This window comes from Salvia splendens, chromosome 22 (assembly GCF_004379255.2).
Source record: "Salvia splendens isolate huo1 chromosome 22, SspV2, whole genome shotgun sequence".
Taxonomy (NCBI): domain Eukaryota; kingdom Viridiplantae; phylum Streptophyta; class Magnoliopsida; order Lamiales; family Lamiaceae; genus Salvia; species Salvia splendens.
Genome location: NC_056053.1, coordinates 6,912,141 through 6,924,140, shown reverse-complemented (window position 1 = coordinate 6,924,140; position 12,000 = coordinate 6,912,141). Strand labels below are relative to the sequence as shown.

Sequence of the window (12,000 nt, the reverse complement as noted above, 5' to 3'; positions counted from 1 at the left end):
AGGCGCCAGCAGCGGGTCCCAGGAGGTCCAATCGGCAGCCCCTACAGCAGTCCAGCCGACCCCGAGTTCTCCCGTATTATATCCAATATCATACGAACATGATAGAAACCACAAAGGAGTGGAGAGCGACCGATAACCCCATACACAAGAAGATGTTGCAGGGGGTCATCGACTTGATGAGGCGTGATATTGGGCTCCCACCCATCGGCGGTGGGGGAGCATCTGGGGACTCCGATGTCGCCGCGACTAGCCTAGGGGACGATGAGGAGAGAGAGGGGTTGGGGCGTGTGTCGAAGCTTTGGGAAGGTTTTTTTTCTCTTTGAACTATGTATTTTGTTTATTTCACTATGTAGTTTTTTTTATTATGTATGTTTTTTTATTTATAAAATGTTCGCATTTTGTCCATATTCGTGTCGAAATTTTAATTCCGTATATAAAATGTGAATTTGTTTGTTGGGAAGTCCTAGTGACGTGGCAGAAAGTGTTTTTGGGAAGTCCTAGTGCTAATCCGTGGGGAAGTCCTTTCTATTGTGGATGCTCTAAACTACTTATTCTATATTCCATTTTGGGTCGTTTTAAACTACTTGCATTATTTCCTTTTCAGTCAGAAACTTTAGTATCCCTTCTATTTTGCTCTCTTTTTTTATATCCTATTTTATCTTTTTCTACTTTATTTTCTCTATTTAATTGCTAAATATTTAATTTGTAAACTTCATGTTAAAAAAATGTTTAGCTTGGGATGGGGGAAGTATGAATTATGATAAATGATATATCAGCGATTAAGGTAAATTCTTTGAGAACAAAAGGTGATTATATCATTGTTAGATGTAAATGGTTGTTAATATTGATGACAAATAAATGTTTGTAGGTATGATAAGCATATATGTGTGCAAATGTTGATTTGGAATACAAAGATTAGTTAGTTGATAATATCAAATGCACATAGGTTGCATAAATCTTCTATAACCAATAGTCACTTAATTTATGTAACTTTTGAAAATTTTGTCATTTATTTTAATTTTATAAATCTTCTACTACTAGTAATCACTTATCAATTTTTGAAAACACCTACAAAAATTAGTCTCTTTTCAATTTTTAGTAAAATGGTCTACTATTGCCTTACTTTCTATTAATATAATATTTAAATCATTTTTTCTTTCTCATAATTTTTCATTAAAAATCGAATATTGTGAATATATAGTATTTTGAATTGCAAATTCAGGAAAAAGTAATGTAATAGAAAAACTAGTTATAACACTGTGAATTATTAAAGTCTTAGTACTTATATGTGGTCTGAGAACTGAGGAGTGAGGGTGTTTATGGTATGACCAGATCGGCAATACTTTACCATTATTGCATATTTAAGCTCGTGTCATATACAAGTTTGTCTATTTTCGAAAGACGGGGGAGTATAATTCATATATCTGGATATACACGAGTGAAATATCGAAACAAGAACAATCCATTTAACAAGATTACATAAACACAAGACAAGAAGAAAGTGTGATGAAAATGCACCTACATACACAAAATTAATGATCACTTGAACAACAATTCTTTCCTCCTAATCATCCAAATCACTTCCACAATTCTTCCATGGGGATGCCACGTTCCTCAGCGACTTCACTGAACTGCCTCATCTTCTGCACGGCTACTACCGTGGCCCGGGCGTTGTTCAGCGCATTGTTACTCCCGAGTTGCTTCCCCAACGCATTCTCAACACCAGCCAGCTCCAGAACGATCCTCACTGCACCCCCAGCGATCACACCCGTACCAGGGGAGGCCGGTCTTAGCATCACCCTAGCTGCACCGTAGTCTGCCTCCGATCTGCCGCCCATATTAAGCCAAGAATAAGATGCGTCACACCACAGAAACGAGAAGCTAGTGTCACTTAATGGAATCAAGATATTTCTGCACTAACAACAGGCAACCAAACTCGAGCTATCTGCTTTGAGCTAATCTCATTCTACAAGCAAATGAGTGATACGCTACAAGATTTAACAAGAGCATTTCGACGGGCTAAATCAACAGTAGGACTAATAAGGCATTCATTCTATTCTCTGGTTTTGTTACAATCTTTCTACTTAGTGCCATGAAGCATTGATTGTGTTTGTTCAACATGGTAATGCTTGAATAATTGTATTACAACTTTTCCCAAGAGACGGACTGTAATCCTGTATGTCCCAAAACGAAAAACAAAATTGAAAGAAATGAGCACGACAGAATAAATACATCCCTAAAAAATAAAAACAACTAAGCTACACCAACACAGTTGTCCCGATTAACTTCTTATGAAAATCGGTAAGCAAAAACTATATCTACATACATTAATCTTGTGAAAACTGCAAGGAAGCATCCACACGACCCTTCAAACACTCGCACCTATATAATGAAACACCGTTTTATAAAGCACTGAATCAACTAGCACATGTTCCATTTGCTTACATCAACCTATCAACATTGTATATAAGCTAATCTATAGTAAGGTCGATGTATGTCAGTTATATTTCACCATGTAGCGACTAAGGGCCATTCAAGCACTCATATGAAGCACCGAATCAGTATATCTAAGTATCAACTAGTACATGTTCACACAAACAAACTATCCATTTACGAACATCAATTTGCTATACCACGAAGGATATATGGTGTAGTTCACTAATGTAGCATCTACGAGATGCTTCAAACACCATAGGAACTCCATCAATCCCCATCATCACCACCAAACTCTCAACTTATAAACTCATTAAGCAATCCTATTTACATCATCAGATCAAGAAATCAAACAATGCAAATCCTTACCAAATTAAGAAACCAAATCAAACAATGCAAATCCAACAAATAAATAGAAATAAACACACTCCAGTGTTTGCCTCCTCGTTAAATCCTATATGTGATCAATAAACCATAAGGCCATCCGCAACGCTGTCTCTTAACCGTCTCATCTCTTAACTATTCATGTGCTCCATTGTACTTTTTACTCCATCTCTTAACTAAGAGACAGCACCTGCAACCCTCCATCTTTTATCCGTCTTTTAATCATCTTCTCCCTTAACTATTCATTCAATTTCATTTTTTATTTTTATTTCCAACAAATTCAATTAATAAAAACACACTTCATTAAATAAAATAAAATTACAACTTAAAATTCTAAAAAAATTAAAAACCTCACTAATAAAATCCTAAAAAATTAAAAAAAATACATAATTTAAATAAAAAAACATATTTTTTTTATGGTGGATTAATTTGTGGGAATGATTTGATATTTTAAAAGCAAATTTTAAAATTAAAATTTGCAAAAAAACGCCTATAAACGGCTAGCATATTTTTTGGGATTTTTTTAAAATTTTTGAATTTTTCATGAATTTTAAAAAAAAAAACCAAAAAAACATTTTTTCGAATAAAAACAACGCCCACTCGCGAGCCGGCGAGTGGGCGTCACGGACGAACCGGAGCTCGCCACGTCGCCAACGCGCGTGGCGAGACGTCTCGCGAGCTGTCCCTCCGGGACGGGGATGGAGACGGAAGGCTGCAACGCCGTCTCGTCTCTCCGGGACGAGATAAGAGACGGCTAACGGCAAAGGGATGCATTGCGGATGGCCTAATAAACTGTAATTGGGGAATTCATGAACCCTAATTTTGGCAAAGTTAAATTAGACGCACTACCTGTGAGGAAACGTCTTGTATTTGGTCATCGGCACGGCGAAGATATTCCTCCTCGCATTGACGGCCGATTTTTGCCTTCCAGGAAGGGGATCTCGAAATCGCCGGAGGCTACCTTTGCCGGCGGGAGGGGATGGGGGGATTTGAGGAGGAGAGAGAGGGGGGTTTTGGAAGCGGAGAATAGGAGGGGTTGGCTGTGGCGGTGGGGATTGAGGGAGAGAGCGGAGAATGTGGCGGAGAGAGAGGAGGCAGCCATTGAAATTGTTGGAATGTGAATTGGGAATTGCAGTTGCAGTTGAGAAAGGGGATAAGAAGCTCGAAGATAACAGAGAAGATGATATTAATTTTTTTTATTATTTAATTATTATGGACTTGGTGAATAATGTTAATTGGCCACTGATGCTCAGTATCTTTAATGGGCTTATTGGATAATTATGATAGGTTAAGTTATAAATGCACAAGATTTGTAAAAATATCGACTTTCATAGGAAGTAGGGATGTCAATCGGCCGGCCCATCGGGTTTCGGGTCAACCTTACTCGGGTTGTGGGTCAATCGGGTGCGGGCTTGCGGGGGTGTGATTTCTTTCGGGTTATAAAAGTTCGACTCTAACACTAAAAGCTCGAGTTTCGGGCTAGCCCAGCGGGTTAATTGTGTTGCTACCGATAAGATTAAGAAGCGAACAATCCAATAAATCATTATGAAAATTAGTTATATTAATATAAACTATTTAATGATGATAAATTTGAGATATATGCTTAAACTCAATCATAAACATGATCAAATAATAATATTTGAGATATTTCGTGAAATTTTAATGCATGTTAAAAATTTAAATATTCTTTTAGTGAGTTTAATTTATTTAATAATTATTATATTAATACAAATTCAATATATAATTTATATATTTAATATAAAATTGAAAATTATTTTTTTTAGTTATCTATGTCATAAAATTGGTCAATGTAGTGTCGAATTAGGAGTAAAAAATAGAACAATAGAAATTTTACCGGGTTTTTGGGCCAGCCCATCGGGTTAATCGGGCCCGGGCTTATAGGTTTTTTATTTTATCGGGCCAGAAATTTCCGACCCTAAAATAAGAGGAATGATATGCTACATACTTTATGTGGGCTCCTTACATGAGCATCACTCTCGTTTGACGCATGTTTAGCTTTGTTCGTTTCGATTTATATTTTAGTTTGATTCTAATACATTAAAAAATGTTATTGCAATTTTTAATTTCACAAAATTCATAAATATCAAAGCTCGATTTGCTCGTTTTCTCTATAATTTCAAATAAATTAATAAAACAACAAATTAAGCTTTGATTTTTAGGAAATTTGTGAAATTAAAAATTGCAATAACATTTTTTAATGTATTAGAATCAAGCTAAATATATATATCGTAACGAACAAAGCTAAACGTGCGTCAAACGAGAGTAGTGCTCATATAAGGGATGTAGCACATCATACCTCCATAAAATAATACTTTCTCTATTCTAAAATAATGTATACTTGTCATTTTAGAATATCTTAGAAAATAGTGCAAACTTCTTATTTGGGAATTTGGTCCTTGAACTATTTATTATTGCTTTACATTGGCATCAAAAACATGTTTCAAAGGGTTTGTAACCACACTATATTCAGTCTAGTCTAGATCAAGAAACATTGCTAAAATAAAGGCATTATTTTTACTATAAATTAATATGCTACTGAAGCCTGAAGGAATTATCGATTGGGAATGGTAGAACACACATAAGCAATTAATTGAAGAACACAATAGCTAGAACAAGAAATGTAATGTGAATTCTTTTGTTAATGCAGAGAGAATGAATCAAAATACAACTGCTACAAACTACTTCATTTATACAACTCACTTGAGCAAAATAAACGATTCTCTTAACAACCGAACGGCTAGTCATCCAACGACACTCAGCTTACTCTCGAAGCCCTTTTCTTGTGGTTGCACCGATCAAGCCATGTTGTATTCTCTCTTCGTTCCTCAAACCACTCCCTATGAGAACACAAATGGAAAGAACATTCAAAATCCATGATCAATATCCTGACCATCTTTGTCCATCGCATTCAACTTTCTGGAATTTCATCATCTTCATTGCTGATAGCATTGTTGTGTGAACCAAACTCACTTCGTTGCTTTCTTTTCTAGACATAGCAATCTCTTTTAAGGTGCCCTGGCTTCTTGAACCAGTGGCAAGAACGTGATTCATTTGCTTCTTTACCCTCACATTTGATATCAGAGAGCTTTTTCTTAAATTTTTTATTCTTGAATTTCTTAATGCTCAAATTTTTAGGGTGACCTTCATTCAGCTTTGAACTCCCTTTGAACTCCCTTGCTACAACTCTTTTGACCTCAAAGCAGCTTGAACCTCATAAAAAGTAATCCGCCTATCCCTACCAAACATGGTCGCATCTCTCATGTGGCCAAAACTCTTCGGCAAGACATTTAACAACATAATCACCTTGCCCTCATCTGCATGAGGAGCATCGATCCCCTCCAAATCGTCGCAAGCCTTATTGAATTCTTCAATTTGCTTGCTTATGGGTTTTTCTTCCACAAATCTATACTAATACAACCTTTGCTTCATGTAGAGTCGATTGGCTAGGGATTTGGCCATATACAGCTCATCGAGCTTAGCAAAAACACCGGCAGAGGTTTCCTCTTTCTGCACTTCTCTCAAGATTTTGTCACCGAGGCAAAGAATCACAATGCTATGAGCCTTTTGAAGAATCTTATCAAGCTTCATTGCACCTTCTCATCGAGAACAACTTGTTTCCCCTTCTCCGTAGGATCCGCCGCCTTCAAAGCAGCCCCCAATCCTTGCTGAATCAAGACGGTACGAACCTTCATCTTCCATAGCCCGTATCGTTGGTACCAGTGAACTTCTCTGCCTCAAAGACATGCCTTCAAGCTTTCTGAAACGATCTCAATCGACGGATGCCCTTCCCACAGACGGCGCCAATTGCAAGAATTATCGATTAAGAATGGTAGAACACACACGAGCAATTAATTGAAGAACACGAGCTAGAACAAGAAATGTAAAGTGTATTTCTTTTGTAAATGCAGAGAGAATGAATCAAAATACAACTGCTACAAACTACTTCATTTACTTCATTTATACCGCTCACTTGAGCTCAACAACCGATGGGAAAAACCGATTATCTAAACAACCTAACGGCTAGTCTTCCAACAACACTCAGCTAACTCTCGAATCCCTTTTCTTGTTGGTGCGCCGATCAGCCATTCTTAACAGCTACAATCAAATTTTTGTTAAGTGTCATCGTGGCGGGCACAGTAAGAGGGGCTTAAGCCTTTGCAAAAACATTTTTTTCCTTTTACCTTACTACTAAAATCTTCTGGAATTTTCAAATAACAGTCTCCAGCCCTTTCTAATTCGATGTTATTAAAGACTAAATCGGATGAGATTAATGATAACAAGGGCTGAAGCCACTGAACTGAATCAGAGAATTAAAAAAATGCTGATGCAAATTGAAATGTAAATGACTGTTTTGGGGAAGAAGATGACCCAAATTCCAAAAATAAATCGTGATAATTTTAATTCTTGATAGTGATAAATTTAATTCTTGAAAGTGTGACTGATTCCTACATTTTAAAATTAAATTTATTCTTTAATTTAATAAGTGGATTTCTATTTTCTACGCGTTAAATATTGTAAATTCAAATTTTCACCCTTTTTATTTCTTTTCCTTTTCTTTAAAATTCAGTTATACAAATATTAATTTTTTTATAACTTTTAATATTTTCTTTATTATGAATATTATGAAGGAAAATGTGAAAAATGTGTCATAGATTGGACGTGCAGTCTAAATTATACTCCCTCGTCCACAAAAAATAGTCTCATATGTGGACAACACAAGTTTTAATGAGAAATTGATAAAGTAAGAGACATGACGAAAAAAAGTAGGCAATGTAGCAGACAGAGGTGGAGAAAAAAGTAGATAAAGTATGAAAGGGAAGAAAAAGTGGGAAAATATGAGTGAGAAACTTTTCATTTTTAGAAATGGGACTATTTTTTTGGACATCTAAAAATGACAAAATAAGATTATTTTTTCGTGAACGGAGGGAGTATATAATTAATTGATTTTTATTTGTTTTAAGTTTAAGATGTTTATTTAGAGTTTTTATCCTACAATTAGACTTTGGATGCTCATATTGAATAATTTGAAGTTGTCTCGAGCAATATTTACCCTCTTTTACAACTAGTTAGGATAACATTTTGAGTTATACAATTGGATTAGTATTTTTTTTAATACTATATTTATTTCATACTACATTACGAAAAATATATTCCCTTCATCCCACAATAATTGTCACTCTTATTGAGGCGGGGATCCATGCTATGGAGGGGTGCCCAGCAGGGGGTGCTGTCCCTCACATCCATTATTATATTAAATTTTTTTCTTTAAATTTAATTAAATCAATAAAATATTGGGTGTGAGGAGCAGCACCCCCTGTTGTGCACCCCTCCACAGCAGGGGATCTCATTCCCTCTTATTGTGGGCACGAGTTTTAAGAAATGTAAAGAAAAATTGGTTGAAAAAGTTAGTGGAACGTGAGATCCACTTTTTTATATTAGTTTTATAATAAAATATGAGTGAAGTGAGTTAATGGAATGTGAGACATACTTACCATTTATGGTAAAAATGAAGTGTGACAATTATTGTAAGACAGACTGGAATGAAAAAGGGTGACAATTATTGTGGGACGGAGGGAGTACATATATATTCTTCGTCCGCGATTAATTGTCTTACTTTTTTAGGATTTTAAGAATGTATAATAGAAAGTGAATTAAAAAAATAATATAAAATGAATTATACTTTTATCTATTAGTTTTATAGTAGTGATAAATTGTGATTGAGACGAGTTAGTGGAATATGAAGTCTACTTACTAAAATAAAAGAGAAAATGAGATCATTATTTGCGGATGAACGAGAAAATGAAATATTGTAAGAGATAATTCTTCACAGACGACGGAAGTATGTATATATAGTGCAGCCCCTACTATAATTTTTTTCTACATCCGCCACTAAATGTCAACCTTCATGCTATCCATTTTAAGTTGTGGATACTTTGAGTGAATCCTTACTCACAGGTAGGGCTGGGGAAAAATATCGAAAAAATGATATATCGCTCGTATCGTATTGAAAAATATCGAAAAATTATCGGATTTTTGATATATCGTAATTTTCGATACGAAACGATACCGTATCATAAGTTTTCGATACGATAACGATATGAATTATCTTATATCGCGATATATCGTTTTATATCGAATATACGATATATATCGATATTTTCGATATATCGTTGTATATCTAATATTCGAATATATTGTATATATCGAAACATATTTGAAATCATAATTTTCGATTTACAGTTATTCGATACGATATCGATATTTCGATATATCGTACTGAAATTCGATATATCGATATATCAAATTTCGGTACGATATATCGAAATATCGATACGATAACGATATTGATATTATCCATATCGAAAGTTCGATATATCGAAACTTTCGATACGATAACGATATGAAATTCTTTCATATCGATATTTTCGATACGATATACGATACAACATTTTCGATACGAGACCCACCCCTACTCACAGGAACATTAAAATAAGTTATAGGTTAAGGAAAAGAGATGAAAGTAATTGAAATTCTATCGAGTGTTCAAATGATATACATCAAGGTCTTACAAGTTACAATTATTTATAATTACAAGAAGATAATCCTATCATGAATTATTTAGCTGATGTTAGAGAAAATAAAGAGTAATATGGATTAGACAGACACTTTAGAATGTTAAATTTTGGAAAATTGAATGAAATAAACAAGATGTCCTTCGGACTAAGGCCTCGGCTACTAATGTCGTCCACCAACTAATATTCTAAGCAATATTGTCTCATTTTCTAACTTGTTGGTTTTACAAAGTCATTCGGGAGGAAAATTAAGGGTTTATTTAAGTTTTTAAAAGAGTATGGAATATTGCTTAAAGTTTCTTGCCCCTATACTCTCAACAAAATAGACTTGCTAAAAGGAAGCATAGATTTGTTGTTGAAAATGGGGTTGACTTGTAAGCTTAATGAGGTCTTGCCACGAAGTTCTGGGATGATGCTTTTGCAACAGCTATATTTTTCATAAATCGACTACCAACTGCAACCTTACTATCCCTCTCCCTATTTAAAGTTCTATTTCGGACTAGGCTCATTTTTTAAATTCCTTTCTCACCACCAGTTGCAGCAGAACTCCATAGTCCTCTTCATGATACCTCCCCTACAGTGGCCTCTCCTTCAGTTACTACTTCACTAATCTCTTCTCCTTTAGTTGATCCTTCTAACGATGTTGCTAAAACATTCCACCAATGGTGACTAGAGGGAAATCCGACATTTTCAAGCCAAATTTTTTTCTCATGTCTCTTGATTGTCTTCCTGGATTTGCTATGGGATATTTTCTCATCCTATTTGAAAGGCTGCAATATTTGAAAATACCCTTGCTTTACTATCTAATAAAATATGGATTTTAACATAGCTTCTTCTTGGTAAAAAAATCTCATAGGAAATACTTGGGTTTTTAGATTGAAGAAACACGCAAACTGCAGCATAACTCGACATAAAGCATGGCTTGTAGCTCAAGGTTTCTCACAAGAACCCGATTTTGACTATATAGAGACCTTTAGTCCAGTAGTTAAACCAACAACTATTTGATTAATTCTCTCTATTGTTGTCTCATTTGGATAGAGTGTCACACGTCCTAATTACAATAATACTTTCTTGCATGGAGATTTAGATTGAATATACATTTGGCAACCTCTTGGTTTTGAACAAGGCATTCCTACTCTTGTTTGCAAGCTCAACAAAGATTTATATGGTCTGAAACGACCATTATGATCAGGGTTCCTTACTACTCAAGTTGTTCTTCTAGCTATTGGTTTCTCTCAAGCAAGAGCAGACACCCCACTCTTTTTCAAGATCTGTGGTAAAAAGATTATTTATCTTCTTATTTATATTGATGATATAAGCATACACCTCACATAGCTCAAGGTTTACACTTGAGTCAAGGATACTACATCAAAGAGTGACTAGGAAAAGTGCACATGCTAGGTGCAAGACCTTTTCCTACCCCCATGCTGACCAATTTTAAACTTTTAAAAAATAAAGAGATCATTTCTTGATAGGGAAATTGTATAGAAGTACACTTGCAATATGCAACTATCACTCAGTTTGAAAGTAGCTTAAGTGTTAACAAAGTAAGTAAGTTTATGGCATCACCTCTTGATACTCACTAGATGGTAGAGATGCCCAAGGTTTTCGGTTCCGGCGGTTAACTGCAGAACCATGACTTTTTTCATTAACCGGAACCGCCATATTTTGAACTGCGGGCCGGTTCCGGTTCCAAATTTTACGAACCGAAACTGTGCCGGAACCGCCGGTTCTGGACGGTTCCAAACCGGAACTGTGAAAAACCATCGGAAAACCGTGAAATCTAGCCGGAACCGCGAAAAACCGCCGGAAATTGTCGGTTCGGAACCGTGAAAAACCGTAAAAAAAACTGCCGAAAAATCGGCGGTTCGGAACCGGAACCGCCGGTTTACGAACCGTGGGCATGTCTACTAGATGGCAGTAAAGAGGATTTTGAGATACTTATGAGCTTCTCGTATAGAAATATCAGAATTCAATGTAGTCACTTTCTCTGATTCCGATTGGGTTGTGGACAAGAATGATGGAAGGTCTTAAACTAGTTATTGAGCCTACTTTGAGATGAATCTCATTTCTTGGCCCTCAAAGAAGCAGGCTGTGGTTTCGAGATCTAGCACAAAGGCAGAGTATAGAGGTCTTACGCAAGCAACATGTGAAATCAACTAGATTAGTTCTTTACTTGGAGACCTGAAGGTAAAGCTCGTGGAAGTTCCTTGCTTTGGATAGACAATATAAGCACAATAGCATTGGCAAGATATTCAGTTCTTCATGCTAGAATAAAGCATAAAGTTTGATATCAACTTTGTGAGGGATAAAATAAAAGAAAATGTCTTAGAGCCAAGGCATACCCCAACTTTTGATCAGATTGTTGATGTTCTTGGGTTACCAATTCATCTCACGACTTCGAAACAAGATGAGCATTTGTCCCTTGTCAACGATCGAATTGAGGGGAACTGTTTTAAAGGCAACCTTGAGCTCAACTGATAGAGTAACATGAATAAAGTCTGTTCAACTAATGCAAAGAAGAAAATAAAAAAGCATGCAACAAAGTGTAATACTACAAGCTCTAAGTTGATGTGTCCGGTGAGGTATA

At 35.7% G+C, this 12,000-nt stretch overlaps 1 protein-coding gene across 1 annotated transcript; it reads right to left on the bottom strand.

The window, feature by feature from the left end:
• Nucleotides 1-1,410: 1,410 nt before the first annotated feature.
• LOC121786656 lies at nucleotides 1,411-6,426 on the bottom strand. The gene is made up of 4 exons (XM_042185291.1): nucleotides 6,257-6,426; nucleotides 5,603-5,675; nucleotides 3,667-4,010; nucleotides 1,411-1,827 (listed from the first exon to the last, which is right to left on the bottom strand). The coding sequence occupies exons 1-4, from the start codon at nucleotides 6,424-6,426 to the stop codon at nucleotides 1,578-1,580; spliced, it is 837 nt and encodes a 278-aa protein (XP_042041225.1). The 3' UTR covers nucleotides 1,411-1,577.
• Between the last annotated feature and the right edge of the window lie 5,574 nt (nucleotides 6,427-12,000).

Coding starts and splice junctions, on each gene's coding strand:
- LOC121786656 (XM_042185291.1), bottom strand. CDS start 6,426: ATGAAGCTTGATAAGATTCTTCAAAAGGCTCATAGCATTGTGATTCTT. Junction 5,676..6,256: donor CGACTCTACATGAAGCAAAG/GTTGTATTAGTA, acceptor GTGTTCTCATAG/GGAGTGGTTTGAGGAACGAA. Junction 1,828..3,666: donor TACAAGACGTTTCCTCACAG/GTAGTGCGTCTA, acceptor TATGGGCGGCAG/ATCGGAGGCAGACTACGGTG.